Source organism: Sorex araneus, chromosome 4 (genome assembly GCF_027595985.1).
Source record: "Sorex araneus isolate mSorAra2 chromosome 4, mSorAra2.pri, whole genome shotgun sequence".
Classification (NCBI taxonomy): Eukaryota; Metazoa; Chordata; class Mammalia; order Eulipotyphla; family Soricidae; genus Sorex; species Sorex araneus.
The window spans coordinates 148338393-148360278 of NC_073305.1; the positions used below are offsets into that span (position 1 = coordinate 148338393).

A 21886-nucleotide genomic window follows, 5' to 3' on the forward strand; every position below is an offset into this window, starting at 1 on the left:
TTTCTTGGAATTCATTTATTTAGATAGAACTATCATTCAAAATCATGTACCACAGTATCAACACAAAGCTGGCAACGTAATGTGAATTATATTCATTTATATTAATAAATACCTTAAAAGAAGCAAAAGGTATCTTAAGGTTAAGTTACTAATAACACAAGTTACTAAGCTTCTAAGTTAACTATCACACTGCTTTATTTTTAAGTTGGAGGTTATAATCTATTTCAATTAGATGGCAGTAAATACAAAAGCATTTAAACATGTTTTATACTGTATACTATACTGAAAGCAGGAGTTTATTCTACAGCATTCCATCATTCTCTTGGCCTCAGTTTATAGAAGGCATGCTGGACACCAGCAATCCACATCACACAAACTATACCACTAGTGAAGTGTAAAATCTATTATGCGTGTAGTTTAAACAAATTATTTTTGAATACCAGGAATAATGTCAGCTATTTTGGGCAGATGTGGGATTTCCTAGCTTTGCCACTATCAGAGCTGCTTTTCTATGTTTGTCTTTATTTTTATTTCAATGTGAACTGGACTACTTTTACCTAAGTATCTACGGTAGCCCATTATTTTATGGCTTCTTCCAGTTCAGTCAAAAGTTTGCTATCTCTGATTTTCAAAAACAACTGTCAAACTGATTTCCAATTCACTTTCCTAAACCCATGATTATCCACTTCAAAACCTTTGTCCTTAAGGCATTCATAATGCCTCATTAAACCACTCCTACCCAGAAAACATTACAACCTAATTGGGTATCAATTTAGTAAGTACCAGTAGTCTTTTGAAGGCTCTGTGCCTCAACCTCCATGCATAATCTGCACTGCTGTCCATCAAACACACCTAGTTTTAAGTTCCTATCTTTCTAAATAAAAAAACCTTGAAAGATTTTTCAGATAACCAGTATTTAATTGACTTTTTTATACAACTGCAGAACAACCATGTTCTTTGCAGTCTCTAGTAGAGCAAGGCATCAAACATTTCAAACAGCAGCTTCTACATTCTAAAACAGCCTAAACACACCTTAAATACACTTTTCTAAACCACAACTACATTCATAAAACTCTCTGTGATTCACTCTAACCTATCAATGACTTGATAAGACAGTAATGAAAAAACTGGCAAGCAGTAAAATCTAACTCATGCCAGAACATTGAAGGAGTTACATGGGTAGTACACACATACAACTTTACAAAATGTGGGAATACTGTTAATTTCAAATAAACAATTGAAGTGGGACTTTCATGCCAGAAGTCCAGTTCAGTCAAAATCACGATTTGTAAGAACTAATGGTGCCACCAGTGTCCAAACATACAGCACAATGCCAATCCAACTAGAAGAGATTTTCACCCAGACAGCTGTCCACTGACTCTTCATCTCATGTGAAGGCTCATACCTGCAATTTTAAAAAGGGCAAAGAAACTAGATTAGTCATCAAGCTACTAATAAGCTTTATGCTTCAGAAATGTTATTTGTATATAATTTGTGTTAACAGATGGCTGCTTGAACTTACCCATTGTTGTGCTTTTCATACTACAATAGCTAATGTAAATATAAAAAGTAATTTTCTCTTTAAAAGAATTTAATTCATCAGGATCTATTGTAGCTTTTTCTCAATAAAGTCACAATACTGGGACTTCTAATGTATTTCTGACTACTGTATTCACAAGAAAATGAATTTTGACCTCACGATAAATAGGACTTTATTATAAAAGCCTAGCAATCACATCATATATAAAAAACATTTTTTCAAAGTATATATGGGAAATCCTTCCCTCTCAGCCTTCACAGATTTGATTTAGGCAAAGAAACACATTCCAAATCAAACTGGTATTTGTTAAAACAAAACATCCCTAAAGTCATACACTCATGACCTGATAGCCAAGGTTGTGAATTATTCAGAACTATTTGGATTCAGACTTCAATTCTGAAACCTTCAAAGTTTGTAAGTTGTCAGAAAAGGTATCACTCTTATTATGCCAGAATCAGTGACATTCTTTTTTTTTTTTTTAACTTCTTGGGTCACACCTGGCACTGCACAGGGGTTACTCCTGGCTCTGCACTCAGGAATCACCCCTGGCAGTGCTCAGAGGACCATAGGGGATGCTAGGAATCGAACCCAGGTCGGCCGCGTGCAAGGCAAACGCCATACCCGCTGTACTATTGCACCAGCCCAGAATCAGTGACATTCTTAAAGAAAAAATTAGACATGGTGCTAAATCAAATACAAACAGGTATTTAAGAAACACTTCATAAAGCTTTCTATTTTAAGATTCAAAATTATTATATTTTTTTCTGCTAAAGAAGTAACCTGCATTTCTTATCACTTAACATTACTCATTTAACCATGAATTTTGAAATACACTAGAGGTTTCCAAACTTATCAACTTCCTGAACATCTAGCTTGGCCTCCCTGGACAGTTCTAGCACACCCATCTGTGCCATGTATGTGTACAAATTAAAAAAAAGAACTGCCAACTGACCAAACCAAGTCACCGTTATTTTAAGAGTTGCCTTCATTTTTTTACTTTGTTTTCATTTTTAAGGACCTAATGACAACATTTAGTGATGACTGACAACATACCCCTCGGGTTTTGCAATGGAATCATGAAAAGCATTTAGAATTTCCATGTGTAAAATTTTCATAAATTATAAATACCTGTGGAAGTTAAAAAATTATAGATGTGTTATCTAAATGTTGTGTTTCAAATTAACGTGTGTACATTTTTCTCTCTGACTTTTCTATAACTGTCGATGTCCTATTTTGAAAGTCTGTAACATCTTTCTTATACTTAGTCTTTTTCATATTATTTATTCTATGTGGACTGGAGGAACAGCACAGCGGGTAGGGCATTTGTCTTGCACGCGCTGACTCGGGTTGATTCCTCTGTCCCTCTTGGAGAGCCCGGCAAGCTATCGAGAGTATCCCGCCTGCACAGCAGAGCTTGGCAAGCTACCCAAGGCGTATTCAATATGCCAAAAACAGTAACAACAAGCCTCACAATGGAGACATTAATGGTGCCTGCTCGAGCAAATCGATGAACAATGGGACGACAGTGCTACAATGCTATAAATACCTGTACCAGTTGGTAAGGGTCATCATGATATAAAGTGAAGCCAGGAAAAGCATGAAGTGAAAGAAGGAGTAACTGTAAGTGACACCATCTCTCTCATTATCTATAGCTCGCTGAACATCATCTCCATCCTCCAGGGATCCATCACTTCGAGCTCCACCATCTTCTATTAAAGTTGATTCATCACTTGTGAGAGTCAGTTTATTAACTTGGCTGTTGTTTGAAGTGCGGATACTATATGGAAGAGAGGATAGGAAGAAGTGAGAAAAAGCATAAAAAGAAGTATGAATGAATAGCTGAACTTGTTAAAAAAGAATCCGTCCACCTTACCTTGAATAAAACACACACAGCAAAAAGAGAATGAGTCCTATAATTCCTTGAGCATGCCACCACTGGACAGACTGCCCTTCCTTTGGAATAGTGCTTGTTGTATTGTAGCCAATTATGCTGAGGAGACTCGGATTGCAATTTGTTTCTACGATAGAAATATAGGTAAAATTAGGCCACTATAAAGATTGTTATCTGAGGCTTAGTTCTTTTAAACCATATCCTTACAAATCCAAAATGTTTTGCTGGAGAGGCATATAACTCTGCTTTCAGACAACCTTGATTTAATAAAGACAGTTTATTTATTTAGACATAATGGGCCACAGAAGGCTGTGATCAGGACTTATTCCTGGCTCTGCATTCAGAGATCACCCCTGGCAGGGATTGGGGGACCGACCATATGGAGTACCAGGGATTAAACCCATGTCGACCTCGTACAAGGCAGGTGACTTACCCACTATTGCTTCACCCCTGAAGACTGTATTAAGTTGTATAAAATTTTAAAAATTGTATAAAGTTACTTTCTTAAAAGTTAAGTAATTTCATTTTCAACACTGTGCAGGAGCTGTGAGGTTAATTTTTTACCTGATGAGAAAACAGGTGAATGTAAGATTACTCCTTTTTTTTTCTTTTTTTTTTTTTTAGCATTTTGGGTCACATCTGGCAATGCACAGGGGTTACTCCTGGTTCTGCACTCAGGAATTAGCCCTGGCGGTGCTCAGGGAACCATACAGGATGCTGGGAATTAAACCTGGGTCAGCTGTGTGCAAGGCAAATGCCCTCTCACTGTGCTATTGCTCCAACCCCTAGATCACTCCTTTTAAAACACAAAATTTCAGTAACTTAGGTATAAAATTCAAATATTCTAAGCTAATGTGAGATAACGGAGACTTTATGAAACATATCAAGGTGTCAAAGTACTGTTATGTAAGACAGATTATCTAACCAGTTGTTAGAGATTTAGAAAATGCCTGTGGATATGACTAGATAAGCAAATACAGCTAATAATGCTTATTCCATTTTTCAACTCTTGAAAAAACTAGACTTTAGCTAGCAAAGTATGCACAAAACCACATCCACATATTCATTACATATTCACTAAAATGATATTTTTTTCCTCCCACAAGGTGAGATAAATTTTTAGTAATTTCAAATTATCATTAAAATGATTATTTTAAAAGCCATCTGAAAAAGAATATTCTTTAAAGTGAATATCATTTTTTTTATTAAAACACCAAGAAAAAGTTAAGGAATTTCTTTCTAGTAAACTAGCATACAACAACAAAAAATTAACTTTCTTCAATAAGTGACAAACTATCTGTAATTAATTTGATTTCAAAAGTAACATGTTTTACAGTTTTTTAAGGCAATTTTTTCCTTTTCAAACAGTACTCAATTTCCCACTAACATTTATTGGTTTCTATTCACAGGTAATACAATGTCAACTAATTATGAAAAGACCTGTTACAAAGTTCAATTATAATCACTGGCATATAAGCAAAAAAATTAAAACTTAATACTGATCATAAGCAAATCAAGTACCTAAATAAATTTAATCTTTTATTTCCTGGTATATGCATTGTATAAATTATGTATAGCTGTCATAATTTGCATGCAAGTCCACAGCTCAATTTGCTTAACAAAAGGGAAACTAAAAATACGTATCAAAAATGGAAATGTTATTACCAAGCTCTATTCCTTTAGGAACTTCATTTATATAGTTATAGTTTCACATTAATAACCTCTTTTTAAAAAGCTTAAAATTTTTAAAAGCAATGCAAATAGAACGTACCTGGCTCATTGGTCATAGCAGACCAAGTCAAGTACATCGTATAAATGGTAATTACTGAAGATTGTAATAACCCAGATCTTGGCTGTGATTCCTAAGCAAAAAAGAAAATATATCGAACAACACAGGTAAGTATCATGACACAATTAAGATTTAGAAAAACTTAAGAGATGCTTTATAAATACTAAAGAACCTACTTGGATTTTGGGCAGTATAGACATTACAGAAGCACCAAGGCAGAGCAGCATGTTGACACTGATGAACGCTTTGTTTTCTGAACAACTGGCTGGATGAGTGTAGTAAACAAAGAAGAGGACAATAGCAACTAAAGACAGCAAATAATTCAGGGCTGTAGCCGATAATAAAGCTGTAAAAGAAATATAGACATTAAATCCCATTATAAATATTAGATACAGTGATCATTTAAAATAACTTTAAAAAATATACGTGTGTGTGTGTGTGTGTGTGTGTGTGTGTGTGTGTGTGTGCGTGCGTGCGCGCGCGCGCGCGCGCGCACACGCCCATGTTACTCCCAGTTCTGTGTTCAGGGAGTTGCTACCTAAGGTGCTGGGATGGGGGCTGAGGGTACAAGCAGGGTTGGGCATAAACCTAGGTTGGAAACATGCAAATAACTTATACCATCTCTCTAGCTTATACTAAGGGGTATGAGGGTTTATTTGGGGCTACATCTGGCGGTGCTCAAGACTTAGTCCTGGCTCTGTGCTCAGGGGAGCAAAATGTGACAATGGGGATCCAAACCAGGTGTAGCACATAGACAAGAGCCTTAAGCCCTGCACTCTCTCTGACCCTCAGAGTTAATTAGCCTGAAGACACTTTGTAAGACAAAAGCTTACCTGCATACCAGCACCTTGAGTTCCCTTCTTCCATTTTTTCAACCCATGATTCATTCCAGGAGTGGGCAAAATCAATAAGTAAGACCAGCTGTATAAGGATGAAGCAAAAGGCCCCTGCCATGCCTACATAGAACCACACTAAAAGGGAAAAAATAAACACCATAAAAATGAGTAGGTGGTAGCTAAGTTTTCATTACTTCATTTTTTACAATAAATACACAAAATGAAATATGTGGTTACATATTAGCATGAAAATGCAGATCAAAACAACAGTGAAATATCTCACACCACTGAGAAAGGCATAAAGACATAATTTTTATAAGGAGGGGGTGAGATACCTAACTCCCAGAGACGGTGAAGATGTGGGGGAAAAAAGAACCCCATTCTCACTACTGGTAGGTCAGCCTGTATGGAAATCAGTATGGAGGTTTAGTTATTTAAAAAAAAAAAAAGAGGAAGACATGTGCCCTCAGATGACCCAGCATTGCACAGAGGTTATTCCTGGCTCTGTGCTCAGGAATTAGTCCTGGAAGTGCTTGGGGGTCCATATGGGATAATGGGAACCGAACCCAGTTGACCAGTGCAAGGCAAATGCCCTACCCGCTGTACTATTGCTCCAGCCCCAGTATTGCACTTCTTGACAGTGTGGTCACACCCCTTGTCCCCCCACCCCAAAAAAAAATGATTTCTTACCAGTAGTAAAAGTTCCGTCTGGAATGAAGAAAGCTCCAATAATAATTGCAATTGCTGCAGCAAATTTAAAGAACCAGAATCTAAAAGAGAATATAATTTTTAAAAACATTAATAGTTTCAGATCTTTTAACATCTTCAATAGCTCTGTGACCGATTTTTTCCCGAGGATACCTCAATAAACTTTTGTGAATAACTTTAAGACAATCCTAATTCACTGCCAATAAAAATGTAACATTAATTCTATTTTGCAAGTTTATTTTATGACTAAGTGAGATAATGTGGAAGTTACATAGGAGTAGTTTTTAAAGACGATAAATGCAAGCCACACCCACACCCTACAGCTTCCACCACGTAAACAGCCAATTTCACAGCTTCAGGACTAATCTCAGAAGACATGCCAAGCCAGGCCAATGAAACTCACGGGTACACCAGTCTTCGGGCTGAAAACTCTGGGGCTCCTGAGGCAGGGAGGGGAGGAGGAGGAAATCCCTGCCCTACAAAGCCCAGGCAGTCACACTCATGCCACACGCTACCACCATACTGTAGGATGACATTACTTTGTCCTTTCCCTCCTTGCCACAAGTAGCTTGTCCCGGTTTTACCCAGAGTTTAGGCTTACCCCAGTCACACCCATCAAGGTGTTCCGGAATCTCTCCCATCCCTTTGTTTAGCTATAATCACTTCTCCATGCTCTCTTCCCCAAAAGAGTTAATCCTCTGGCTTTCCCTTAATCCGACTCTGCTAATTTGCAAGGTCAGACCTTCCTAGGATACTGAATTTATATTATATAAGTTAATATTGCCTTTCTCTTCTTCTTGTGCCTTTTGAATAATTTACTTTAAAGCTATGACTGTTTTGTATAGACACAAGAAGACAATATTATGTTTTTATAACTTGGGAATTAATTGGCCTCAAATATTATTCCCTCCCGGGCCTCTGCTTTCTCCACTTAAGCCTCAGTTGCCCTCAGCTCCTAGCACCCCAAAGTAGGGTCCCCGACGTGGGACAGGAAGGATCCAGGGCAAGCGGTGAGTTATGTGCTACCCTGGCATCGAGATGGGCCTGGCCAAAGTGCCTAATTCTTAACTATAAGTTAAGAGCTTGATCATAGACAAATGCTGTCATGATCCAATAGTAATTATGAGACTGGGACCCTGCAGGGATAGGAAAGACTGATCTGGCCTGAGCACTGTAGTCTGAGATTGAGATGGCCCCAGGAGAGCAATTCTATAAGCTTTAATGCATCTCTTATTGTGTCCATACAAAATAATTAATATTATGAATTCTTATATGTTTGCTGGCTGAGGAGAAGAGAAACACGTTCATGGGACTCCACCCTTGGGTGGATCCTCCTGCTGAAAGAGAATTAAGTCCTAGGAGAAGCATCCCCTAAGGGAAAGGACCTTACCCTATTGATGGTGACCACACCTACGGGTAGGCCCCAACCCCCTGATGCTGTGGAGATTTAACTAGGCTGTGAGAGTGGGTTGGGGGGCCAGATCCACGGGCCAGATCCACGAGCCAGATCCACGGGGCAGATCCACAGGGAGAGACCCAGGAGAGCGGGAGAGAAGCGGAGGGAGAGAATGAAATAAACGGATCGAGCAACCAGTTTGGCCTTCTTCCTTCCGTCGCCTGCCCTTGACCGACGGCATACACAACGGTTCTGGGGCACCGGACGCGGGCGGTGAGACAGAGCCGCCTAGAGAGCCCGCGAGTGCACGCGCCCCCTCGGCGTGCTTTAGTTTTTTACAGCTGGCGTCCCTGGAGCGGGCACGAACTACCAACTAAAGGTAAGAATAGCGTTTGGTGCACCCCACTCTAGAAAGTGTGTGGGAGATCAGGATTTTTTTAGTGTGCTGTGGATTAAAATCCGAACAGCAATCCTCCACTAAGATGGGACAGATTCTAGGCCTTCCCAAGATCTTTCATATTTTCTCAAACCAGACTGAACATGGCAAGCCATTTATGGATTTTATTCAGTATCTTTCCCGCAGAACAGGAGACCCGGAACTCTGCATTTCCAGAGACCAGCTCCGGTCCTGCTTTAAGGTAGTTTATGCAGTTAACCCATGGTTCCCGGATGAAGGAACTCTAGAAAGTAAGACTTGGAAACAAGTTAGGAAAAATGTTTGTAAGGCATCTGAGAAAGGGACTAAGATCCCCGTGGAATTCTGGACTACCTGGGAGATTGTTAATTCTATTCTCCTGTTTTTGAAAGGTGCGACTGATGTGGAGGAAAATATTAGGGGTAACATGGCCTCGGCTCCTCCTGTACCCAGGTCTCGAAGGGGTTGTCAGAGTATAAATATTTCTCAGACTGATGAATATAGCTCCACGTCCAGTGCATTAGATGAAAGTGATGCAGATTATGAGTCTGCCGCTGCCTTCACAGATTCTGAGTCCGAGAGTGACTCAGCCAATCGGCCTCCAGGCCACTTGGGACATGCTCCCAATCGCTCAGTCAAGGCGGAGAGGAGGCAGCCTCCATCTTATTGCAGGTTAAGTGCGGATTCTCTCAGTTGTTTCAAACAGGCCTGTGTCTCGTATGGGCCTACCTCTCCGTACTGTAGAGACTATCTTACAGACTGGAGTAAAAAGGCCTACTGGACACCTCAAGATTTTCACAGGATTGCTAAGACGTGCTTAAGCCGTTCTCAGTACTTGCAGTGGAGAATGTGGCTCAGCAAGGAGGCCAAGGCAAAGTTTGAAGGCTTAGGCCATGCTGGAAGAAACTTTTCAGGGATTAAGTTGACTCATAAGATGTTAATTGGTGAAGGAAAATGGCGCCATCCTGAAAGGCAAGTCACCTTGCCTCCTGCTGTTCTTGCTCATGTCCGTGGCGCAGCCCTGCGTGCGTGGGACAAGATTGATGCAGATGCGGAATTTAAAGGTAGCTTTACAAAGATTGTCCAGGGAGCCTCAGAACCTTATGCAGACTTTGTAGGAAGATTGATGGAAGCCATAGAAATGCAGGTTGAGGGTAAGGAGACCCATGAGCTGTTCACTAAACAATTGGCCTTTGAAAATGCTAATGAGGATTGCCAAGCCATTTTGCGCCCTATTAAGGAGAAGGAAGACATATTCGGGTATTTGGAAGCATGTAGGAATGTTGGTTCTGTTGGACATAAAGTGCAGGCTAGGACTGTTGAGACTGGTACAGTACAGAGGCAAGCTCAGAAAGGATATTTTAATCGTGGAGGATCAGATCGCTTTCGTAAAGATTACAGGACACCTCCAGACAGTGCTACTATGAGACCACCTCCTGGGCCCTGCCCCAGGTGTAAAAAGGGAAACCACTGGGCCAAAGATTGTCCCCTCAATTTTCATGCAGCTGTTGACTCCAATTCGGGAAACTTGCCAGGGGGCCAGCCCCAGGCCCAGCAAAATCCGGGGATGTTCCCAGTTGCAGTCTCTCTCCCCAAGGTGGAGTCTCAGAGCTCCAGTCAGCAGAGCTCCGATCAGTAGACTCGCTGCAGCCGGTGACGGCAGGAAGCGCAGCCTTGAATATTTCCTGCCCTGATATGATTACTATAGCCCCTGCCCAGTGTCCCTACAAATTAAATTCTGGCATAAAGGGACCAATTCCACAGGGCACTATAGGCCTACTCTTAGGAAGTAACAGTTTTATCATTAAGGGAATCATTGTTCATACTGTGGTCATTGATTCTGATTATACTGGTGAAATAACAATCGTTATCACGGTACCCACTGTTTGGACCTTTGATAAGGGACAACACATAGCTCAGCTTCTTTTGCTACCTTTGGTTGTGCCAGGTCTATCCACTCGCCCTAGTGGGGGAGACTTAGGCAGCACAAATCCTATGATTGCCTATGTTGCCCGTCTGAGGAAAGACAACCGCCCACTTTTAACTATTGAGATTCACGGGAAGAAATTTACAGGAATGATTGACTCAGGAGCCGATGCTTCTGTCATTTCTTCCCAACATTGGCCCAGTAACTGGGCCGTGCAGGCAGTACCCTATGGTTTGCATGGAGTAGGCATGATGCCTTCCTCCTCCGTCAGGCAAAGTGCCCGGTGGCTAAGGTGTATTGGCCCAGGGGGCATTACGGCCACTTTCCAGCCCTACATAGCACCTATACCTATGACTTTATGGGGACGGGATTTACTTGAGCAATGGAAAGCGGAGATTAGGATTCCCGTTCCACTTCCCGCTGTGGGCTTTGATTCTGAGGCCTCTCCTTGTTTAATCGGAGCTGCTGCGGTTTCACGCCCAGCACCCCTCTGTATTCAGTGGAAATCCCACGATCCTGTGTGGTCCTCCCAGTGGCCCCTTAATAATGAAAAACTAAAGGTGTTAGAATCCTTAGTAGAAGAACAACTGGAGTTGGGACATATTGAAACCTCATTTTCAGAATGGAATTCCCCTGTCTTTGTTATCCAGAAGAAGTCAGGCAAGTGGCGTCTGTTGATTGACCTACGAAATGTTAATGCCACCATGGTCCCCATGGGGGCTCTCCAGCCTGGCCTTCCTTCCCCTGCTGCTGTTCCTAAAGATTGGCCACTGGTTGTCATTGATTTAAAAGATTGTTTTTATAACATTCCCATCCACCCAGATGATCGTAAGCGTTTTGCATTTTCTGTCCCCTCTCTTAATAACCGCGCACCTATGCGCAGGTATCAATGGACTGTTCTACCTCAGGGAATGACCAATTCCCCTACCATGTGTCAGTATTTTGTTGACCTGATCTTGCGCCCTTCCCGTGCCAAGTTTCCTCAGGCTTATGTTATTCACTATATGGATGATATCTTGCTTGCATGTTCTAATGATGGAGAACTCCAGAGATTGTATGAGGATGTTATAACTCGTCTACCCGCAGCTGGGTTACAAATAGCCACAGAAAAAGTTCAGGTGTTGTCTCCATATGAGTATTTGGGCTATGTTCTTGAGCGTACTACCGTACGACCTCAAAAAATTTCCATTCGCCATGATAAACTGAAAACCCTTAATGACTTTCAAAAACTGCTAGGAAATATTAACTGGGTTCGCCCCTCTCTGGGCATTCCCAACTCAGACCTCCGTAATCTATTCCTGACCCTTGAAGGCGACTCCGCCCTGAACAGTCCTAGGCAGTTTACCCCTGAAGCTCAGAAAGAATTAGAATTTTTCCTAGATCGACTCCAGAAATCCCATCTTTCCCGGTTCGCTCCGGGAGAAAAATTGTGGCTTTTGCTTTTTGATACCCCCCACTCGCCCACTGCTGCACTAGCACAGCTTTCGGGCCCAATAGAGTGGCTTTATTTGCACAACAAAGAGTCTCGCACTCTTGTGCCTTACCTTGAGTTAATGGCTAAACTCATAATCAAAGGAAGACTGAGAGCCCTTGCCATGCTGGGATTTGATCCTCATATCATTGTTCTCCCTGTCCCTGAGAAAGAGATTGCCTCCATCCTGCCCCTCAGTGATGCTTTACAAAGAGCTTTAGCTGATTTTTCGGGAGAAATTTCCTCCCACTATCCAGCAGGAAAAACTTGGGATTTTTTCAAAAAAACCCCATTTATCATTTCTTCCATCATTCGCCCCTCTCCCATTCCTGATGCTCCAGTATATTATATTGATGGCTCTGCCTCAGGGAAAGGCGGAATTTCTGTACCCGCCCTGACCACAACAGTAAACACTAACTATACCTCTGCCCAGCAAGTGGAACTTGCCACTTTAGTATATCTACTCTCCCATGTGCCAGGACCTGCTAATATAGTCTCAGACTCAGCTTATGTGGTTGGTCTCTTCCCTGGCATCGTGACAGCTGCTCTAAATGCCCCCAATCCTATAGTCCAACAATTGCTTGAGCAGCTACAAGCGCTGTTACAAAAGCGCTCTGAACCTGTTTTTATTACCCATATTAGATCTCACTCTGGTCTTCCAGGACCTATGGCCCGGGGAAATGAAGCTGCTGATGTCTTGGCAGCACCAATTTTTACCTCTGCTGCAGAAGAGCACCAGGCCTTACACACAAACGCCCAGCGTCTTCATATTCATCATCGTATCCCAATTCGAGAAGCCAGGCATATTGTCCGTGCTTGCCCCGTTTGTGCTCCTTTACACTGTACCTCCCATGTGGCAGGGGCCAATCCCCGAGGTCTACAGACCAATGAATTATGGCAAATGGATATTACTCATGTCACGTGCTTCCCCAAGAAACCTTTTCTCCATGTAACTATAGATACTTATTCTCGCTTCATATGGGCTGTTCCCATGACTTCTGAGAGAACCAGAGCAGTCTGCTCCTTCCTACTACAAATAACCCAGCTTCACAACTAATCTCAGAAGAGATGGGAGTGTCAAGTGAACAACACTCCCAAGTACACTGGTCTTCATGCTGAAAACTCTGGAGTCTTCTTGGATGGAGGGCAGGGCAGCCCCCTACCACCAGAAGTCCCAGTAGCCACATCCACATCCCAGAGCCTCTGCCATGAAAACAATTCAGCTTCATGACTAATCTTAGAAGAGACTCCAAGCCAATGAAACACAGGTTCACCAATATTTTGGGCTGAAAACTCTTGAGGCCTCCTTTGGAGAGGGGTGGCTGAGAATCGCCCTACTTCTACAGGTTCTAAGAGCTCCTGGAGTGCTCAAACACATACATAGCATTGCAATACCTCCAAATTCCACAACAGCCCAGTAAGAGCACAGCAAATTAGAGGAGAAAGTAGCATTTACAAACCAAGTAAGTTCATAAGCAAAAATAGTTACACAGAAGACTCAACTAGCAACAAACAGCTCAGTGAATCCTCAAACAATGATAATACCACTGTGAGATATAACAATTTTCATGAATTTTCTTTTACTGAACTATCTGATAATTCCACTTGCCATTCTGTTAGAACAATAAAAAATTATTTGGTGCCACGCACAGGTTTGGAGGGAGGATGAGAAACTTAGGGGCAATGGTGGGGACAAGATCACAACAGTGGAGGGACTGGTGTTGGAATACTGAACACCCGAAACACCTGTACTATGAACAACTTTGTAAACCACAATATTAAAATAAAAGCTTAAGGAGAAACAATATTGAGATAAATGCTTCAACAAAATTCTCATAATAAATTACCTAGTCTGGGGGATAACCACACCAGAATTCCTAAAAAGGTTTCCCCTACTTTCTCTCCCTATGATTTAACAGTTAGAGATTCACCCACAAACTGAATTACTTTTGCGGGAATGGTGGTATCCAGCAGCAATGCCAAGAGGACTCAGAGGCATCTCAGCTACTTGTGCTCCTGATAACTGGCAGAAAAACCTTTCGTATGGGCTACAAAACCAACAAATCTGCCTTACTCTCTTAGGACTGTGTGAGGGAAAACCAAGAGTGCACTGAACTGGAGAGATACAGGCAGAGAAGAATTTGCAAAGGTCAGTCCTCCTAAAGGGAAGAGGCAGCATGCCATGTGAGGTTGAAAAAGAAAAACTTTTAAAAACTAAGAAAACAAATCTAGATAGGAAGAGGTGCTGGTCTGTTCACCAAGGCAGTACAAGGAGGATAATTTCTGGCAGCAAACTCTGTTGCACGGAGGAGGTGTAAGCAGAGAATAAATTGCAAATTCTGAAATAATCTGTTGTGTCAAAAAAAAAGAAAAATAGAAAAGAAAGCTTAGAAGTATATGATTTAAATATTACAATAATTGATATTCCAGAAGGAGAGGGGAAGGGAATTTTTCAGAAAACTTATTTAAGATATACTACATGAAAAAGTTTCAAGCCTGACAAGTTTTGGGCATGTAACTTTACAAACCTAATAAAAGCATGCCATTACAAAAAAACCATTTCCAAGACACCAAGTATGTAACAAACTGTCAATAATCAAAGAGATCTGAAACAGGGAACAAAACAGTATAAACTACAAAGGAAAACACCATAGATTATCAGAGGACTTGTCAACAGAAAAATTTAGGAGGAATTTTAAATACTAAAGTGCTGCAATGGGGGAGGGGGAAAAAAGCATTCATATCTGTAGTTACTCATCAAATACAAAGAACAAAAATACTTTCCCAGAAAAGCAAAATTTGAGTTCATAAACAGACCTGTACTTTCCCCGCCACCCCCTCCACCCCCTGTTCAAGAAAAGGCGAAAGGAGTTCAAGTTGAAATGACACAATGTCAACAAAACACCAATGTATACTATGTAAAAGTAAACCAACTTTTGAAAATTCTAGTTCTGAAATAGTATGGTGCGCTACCTAGTTTATTATATAAACATCAGAAAAATGTAAAAAAATTATTTAAGAAAAAACAGCTGCGGGGTTGGAGTGATAGCACAGCGGGTAGGGCTTTTGCTTTGCATGTAGCTGACTGGCTTCGATTCCCAGCATCCCATATGGTCCCCTGAGCACCGTCAGGGGTAATTCCTGAGTGCAGAGCCAGGAGTGACCCCTGTGCATCGCCAGGTGTGACCCAAAAAGAAAAAAAAAACAAAAAACAGATGCTATGATCTGTTAGTGAATAATACACCATTAAAAGGATTAATTTGTGATAATAAAATATGAAAAAGGAGGAAGGAATAAATGAGTACAGTGTTTGTACATAGTCAAAGTCAAGGTTACAATGGACTTACTTTATCTTTATTTTTGGGGAGTGGAAACCTCCCTGCCATTGTTCGCTAATTGGGCTGGTAATGCTTCAGTGACCATGTGATACTAAGGACAGAACCAGTATCAGCTGCATGCAAGGGATGTACCTTAACTACTATACTATCTCTCCAGACCTGGACGCTTTATTTTTAACCTAGAGATGTTTTATATAAACCTCAGAGTAATCAGAAAATACAAAAAATAGAAACAGGGATAAAGAAAGGGATATATAACAGTATATTTATAATATTTAAGAATAGAGGGGATATATAAAATGTATCAAGTACATTAACAAGAGATTTTTTAAAAGGGAGCCAGACCATGCTAGCACAAGAATGTACTAATTCAAAAAGGTAAGCAAAAATTGAGAAATTATAGAAATACAAAATCATCAATTAAAAAAACAAAAGAACTATATATTTGTTGCCTCAAGACTCTTATGCTAATCTAAGGGTAAAGTCTTAGGAGAACATGGCAAAGAATACTTTATGCAAATGTAAAACAAAAGAACAAGGAAATAGAATACAAAAGGCAAAATAAGGCTTTAAGCCAAAAGCCATAATAAGAGATGAGGTCACTGTAAGATTAATAAGGGGTTAAAAATCAAGACAGTAATTTTATCTATGTACCCACAATGGAGTACCCAAACATATTAATGCAAATACCAACAGAACTGAAGAATTCAGTAGTATTGAATTTAAATATTTACTTTCAAGCAATAGGTAAACAAAATCAGACAGGGCATATTGAACTTACATCCCATAACAGAACAAACAGAACTAAATTTTAAAAGCAATTCATAAAACAGTAACAGAATACAAATTCTTCTCACACACAGAGTATTTTCTAAGACAGGTCATATGATAGAATACAAAACAAATCTTAGCTGATTAAATATAAGCAGAAATTATATTAAGAGTATTTTTGAACCACAACAGAATGAAATCAGACAAAGGAAAGCAAGAAAATTTACAAGCATATGAAAACTAAACAACAAAATAGTAAAAATCCCAGGAGTCAAAAAAACAAAAAACAAAACAAAAACCCAGGAAGCTGGAAAATAAGAAAAACATTTTGAAACATGAAAATGGAAAGACAGGACACACATACATGGACTGCAGCAAAAGCAAAGGGAAGTTTTGAATAAAAGTATGTATTTTTAAAAAAACTTTCTAAAGCTTCACACTTTTCACTAGAAAAAAAGAACCCTAAAATTATCAGAAAGAAAATAAAACAAAAAAATCAGAAAAAAAAGGGAGATCAGAAAATCAAAAGCTCAATAAAATCAAACTACTTCAAAAAGATACGAAACTGACAACCTTTACAACTAGGTTTAAAAAAAAACTCAGAAATTAAATATAATAGATACCACATGTTTAGCATTATGAGACTGCTATTAACAATTATCATCATCATCATCATCCCGCTAATCATCAATTTTCTGGAGCAATCTCAGTAATGTCTCCATTCATCCTAGCCCTGAGATTTTAGCAGCCTCTCTTTATTTGTCCTTCCCAACACTGCCACATTGGAGACCCTTTCAGGGTCAGGGGAATGAGACCCATCACTGTTACTGGTTTTGGCATATGAATACGCCACAAGGAGCTTGCCAGGCTCTCCCATGTGGGCAGGAAACTCTGGGTAGCTGGCCAGGTTATCCCAGAGAGAGAACTAATCTATAAAATGTTCCGGGAGCTTGATTCTATAGTCTCTGGATGTTGGTCATTGATGGGATTACATAGCACCAGGGGCAGTTTTTGGGTATGACCGCCTAGCTACTGGAAAATGGGGGATGTGGGTGAAAGAGGCCCAAGTCCCAATCCGAGCAGGCTTGGAGATCTCAGCCCCAAATCCTGCACACCTGGGTTCCTCTGCCGGTTCCTTCATGCGTGAGGCTCGTCTGAACGTGAGGAGAGGGGCCTTGAGCATGGCTGTGGCTGAGTTCTGGAGGTCTTTGGCTGCCAGGGCTCTGCTGGGGGCGGGGAGGGAAACTCAACCCACCCCCTCAGAGAGGCCCAGTGAAGAGAGGCAGGTACAGGGGCAAGAGACGCTGCCATTAACAATTATATGCAAACAAATAGGACAGCATAGAAGAAATGAATAAAATCACTGAAACATAAAACCTATCAAGGTTAAATAAGAAATTAAAATTTTAACAGACCATCAAATAGAGACACTAAATCATCAAAAAACCCTTCTACACAGAAAGCCAAAGACCAGATTGTTTTACCAGTTAATTCTACAAAGCATTTAAAGAATCAATTTCCAATAAACCTCAAACTCTTATAAATAACTGAAGATGAGAGGACACTAGCTGCCCAGCAGCACACTACTACCACCAGGTGACATAACACAAGGAAAAAAAAAAAAGTCACATGAAATAATCCAATAGTTTTCAACAAAATATTTTCAGCAAACCAAATTAAAACACACATTAGAAGGATTCTGTATATGACTACAAGTGGGAGTTTTAGGAGTTACTGATACGGGTTCAACTTATTAAACCAGTGTGATAATTAGTTTAAAATAAAACATTTATTTTGTCAAGAAATGCAGATGAGGCATTTTGGCAAAATATATCCTATCTGCTAAAAAAAAATTGGGTGCCTGAAACATGCCAAGGCTTTATATAACACACTATAGGTACCAGCATTCTCAGGGTTGATTGAAAGACTACCACCTCTGAATCGAAAATCAGGAATGGATCAAAAAGAAAGTAAGTAAGGCACTTGCCTTGAGACAGCTGACCTGCTGGTACCCTGAGCCATGCCAGAGGTGATCCCCAAGCACAGAGCCAGGAGAAAGCCTGAGCACAGTCAAATGTGCCACCCCCCCCCAAATAGAAACTAAAATAGGAACAAGATAAGCGTTCCCACTCTTAATTTACTCAATAGTTTAAAGTCCTAGGTGAAGCAATGAGGCGAGACAAAGAAATAAAAGGCATTCAAACTGGGGGGAAAAAAATGGTAAAAAAAAAAAAAAAAAAGAAATGCAGCTATCTAGATTGTCAATATACCAACAAAATACCCAAAAAAGAAATGAACTGTCAGACTCACAATAGCTTCAAAAATAAAATATTCCTAAAATACTTATGAATAAATCTAAGTGAAAGAAGGAAGGTTGGAAGTGAAAGGCGTATAATGGAAAGTAAAGACCACAGATAAAAGAAACTGGGCCCATTCTGTATTTTTGAGAATTAAAATAAAATAAAATAAAATAAAGATGGTTATGAATGTTCAAAATATTTTCTTCCTGTCTTCAGTAGTGTATGCTGATAAGAAATAGTTCAGGGGCTGGAGGAGAGTACAGCAGGAAGGGCACTTGCTTTGCTAGTGACCAACCAAGGTTCCATCTCCGGGCACCCCTGCTAGTTTTCTTCTTGCCCTGTAAGAAGTGTCCCCAAGCACAGAGGCAGGAGTAAGTCCTGACCACTGCTGGGTATGGTCCAAAATAAAAACATAAAATAAATTAGAAGCTAAAAAAGTTTTAATTCATGGAGAAAAAATAAAATGAAGATGAAACTAAAAACATTCAACCTTAGAGTGGTATTTTATATTAAGGGAGCAAAACCTAAAGTTCCTATGTTGCTTCACTGTTGCTACACTTTAAAGTTTCTTTAGATAGATTTAAAATTACTGAGTAAGGGTGACCAGGTTTTCATACTGGGAACTGATTACAAAGCTTACCCGTTGTGCACTGCAGCTCTCGGATCACTGCTGCTCTTCACTTTGATCATCAGCAGAGAGAGGAGAAGGTAGAACATGGCCAAGCCAAAGCACAAACGGTAGACAGCTTTATAGCCAACCAGAATGTTACAAGGGACGACACCTTTCTCGTTCTCACAAAATCCAGGAATCTAAAAAAAACAAAAGCTTGTGGTCTAGAAATTTTTAAGTAAAAATAAAGTGTATCAATCAAACATTGTTTATGCTACATTAGGTGTTCGAGGTAAACATATTTTCTATCACATGAAAGTTTAACATCTTGCTGCTGTGGTGGGTCGCACAATTTCGGTGTGGTCGACCAGGAAATACCTATTACTTGGCTGCAGCACACCAGGCTGAACTCAGGGTCCCACACAACACAACTCCTGTGCTGAGGGAGTCTCTGCTCTCTCTCCAGCCCTGCTGTCCTCTGTAACTCTCTCTTCCTGAGCTTCCAAACAGTGCCTTGTGGCTCTATTCCCCATCATTTCTTCAGAAATTCTCCATGAAAAGTCAGGGTTTGCTTATTCAGAGCGCTCTCGAACTTCCTGCCTTCATTTTTATACTCCCTTTTATCTGAGAACATCTCTATACTGGATTTCATTTTAAATTATGTGCCCAGGTTCTCCAGCTCAGTACAGAATCCCTAAAACAAATGTTATAAATTAATAAACTTATTATACCTTTCCTCTTTCCTTTTATATAATCTGGACTCCATAAAAGTAATTTTTTTCACAAAACAAAACACCATCTATCTTTTTTTCTCCAGGGCAACAGTTCCTTTCCAATTGCTTGGAGTCAGGATCTAGTTTCATTTCTGATTCCTTCACACTTAAGTGTCACAGTAAACAAAGTCAAATTTACATCCAAAAATTCTACTTCGGGCCTGCTGAGCTGGACTGTAACAGCCTCCAGTTTCCTTCAGCTCAATCTTGCCAAAGCATCTCTTCACTTCATCCTGCTTCCTATTTCCCAACCTACACAAAAAAGTTCTACTCATCTCTGGGTGTCTCTTTTTTTATGAGACTCACTGAGATTCTAACATTTACATGGCCAAAGTTACTTAATTCCTCTGGTTATCATAACATACTTTATGTATCAGCTCATAACTTCCCTAAAAGTTTTGGAGCTTCTAAAATAGAAATTACATATTATTTTACACTTTGTATACTAAAATCAGTTATATCTGTAAACAACCATGCAATCAATTTACAAAGAAAAAAAAGACACACCTTATTCAATTGTTCTTCCATTCCTGGTATCAACATTACACAAGCTACACACACTCCAACAAGCAAGAAAAGTGCATAAATCAACCGAGTTACAGTGGAGTTGTTTCCACTGGGGCAGCATCTGCACAGCAAACATGGAGCACTGCCACACAAGCAGGGTATCTGGGGAAAAAGAGAATTAAACATCAGCAGAGTTTAACATGATAGCAAAGAGTTCCATTTTAGCATGTAATACAGAAAAGAAACTACCAGGGGACAGTGGCCTTTGGATCATACATGTTACCTATAAAGGAAAAAACAGTAGTTTTCAGGTAAAGATAGAGCAAATCTTAACCCCCCCCAAAAAAAAAGTGCTTAACCCCTGTATCAAGCAAAATGAACATAGTAAGTTTATAAACAACTAAAGGGAAAACCAGTAGCAACTCAAGTTTAGCTAAAAAGAAACCTAAGGCTGGGATGTGAAGAGTGGACAAGTGCATAGCAGCCCAGCAAAATTTACGTAAATATAATTGACTACAAATAAAAGTGATGAGCCGGAAACAGTTCAACAGGGTAAGTGGATGTTTTCAAAAGGATGAGTGGATACTCTGCATACAAGAGACCTGTGGTTGGATGCCCAATAACCAATGATCCCATTGACAAGAACAAAACAGTCAGGTGTGTCCCCTCCCCCCAAAAAAGAGAAATTGAAATATTCATGAATACGCAGTCCAGCAGCAACTCTTATTACCCTTTAGCCCTTATTAAGTCATAAATTTGGAGAATTTTTCAAATATCCATAAATGGAAAATTATAGTACTGTAATTCTTTACCTCTTCTGCATGTTGATGATGATAACCAAATTACAACTAGAATTTAGGCCAAAGAGGATAAATGAATAGCTGGGGTTAACTTTCTTCAATAGAATTCTACTCTAAACTAGCAGCATACACCAGGGAATACTGATAGGGACCACCAAACAGTATTAGAAAAAACAAACTGTACATATTCTCATAAGGACCAACTTTAGCACCACAGGAAGGCAGTATAGCAAATCTTAAAATAACCTCATTTTGTTCAAGGTTGTTTCACTCTAACTTGAAGTGTGGAGGAGGGGTGGGAGGGCGGTAATCCTAACCAACTTTAAAGTAAACGAGTAAATGAAGTCACTTATCCCAAGGCTTGCTCTCATGGTATGCTGAAGTTACTGTTTCCAAAAACCAAAGTTAACTAATGATCTGTTGTATTGTAGAGGAGGACACTGTACGGCAACCGGTATAAGGGAGAAACAGAGGTGCTTTTAAGATAAAAATAAGTGTAATAAGCAACTATGCAAACACTCTAGGAATGTAAAAAGAATTCATATTTCCTCAAATTAAAAAAGAAAAACCAGAAAGAAAAAAAAATCTTTGAAGATGCCAATTCAATAAAAACAACTCCGTAAGAAATCAAAACTCTTGGCCAGATAGTACTAAGGTTGAGGTTCTTGCTTTGCATGCATCAGGCCCAGTTTGATCATCTATGCTGCATATAGCACTGCATATTGTAGAGCCTCCCTCAGCACTGCCAGGAAAGACCTTTGAGTTCAGGTGGATGTGGCCCAAAGCCCAAAAAAGAAAAGGTTACAAAGGGCTT

The 21886-nt window shown here is 40.0% G+C and overlaps 1 protein-coding gene across 1 annotated transcript in view; it reads right to left on the bottom strand.

Annotated features, from left to right (window-relative positions):
* The window catches only part of SERINC1 (serine incorporator 1), a 33380-nt gene continuing 11494 nt past the window's right edge, over positions 1-21886 (bottom strand). Inside the window, exons 2-10 of the mRNA XM_012933937.2 lie at positions 20273-20434; positions 19023-19192; positions 6747-6826; positions 6054-6191; positions 5397-5566; positions 5203-5293; positions 3414-3558; positions 3087-3317; positions 1-1405 (exon numbers count right to left, since the gene is read on the bottom strand). Coding sequence (XP_012789391.2) covers positions 1270-1405; positions 3087-3317; positions 3414-3558; positions 5203-5293; positions 5397-5566; positions 6054-6191; positions 6747-6826; positions 19023-19192; positions 20273-20434 — 1323 coding nt within the window. The 3' untranslated portion in view covers positions 1-1269. The remainder of the gene's footprint in view (positions 1406-3086; positions 3318-3413; positions 3559-5202; positions 5294-5396; positions 5567-6053; positions 6192-6746; positions 6827-19022; positions 19193-20272; positions 20435-21886) is intronic.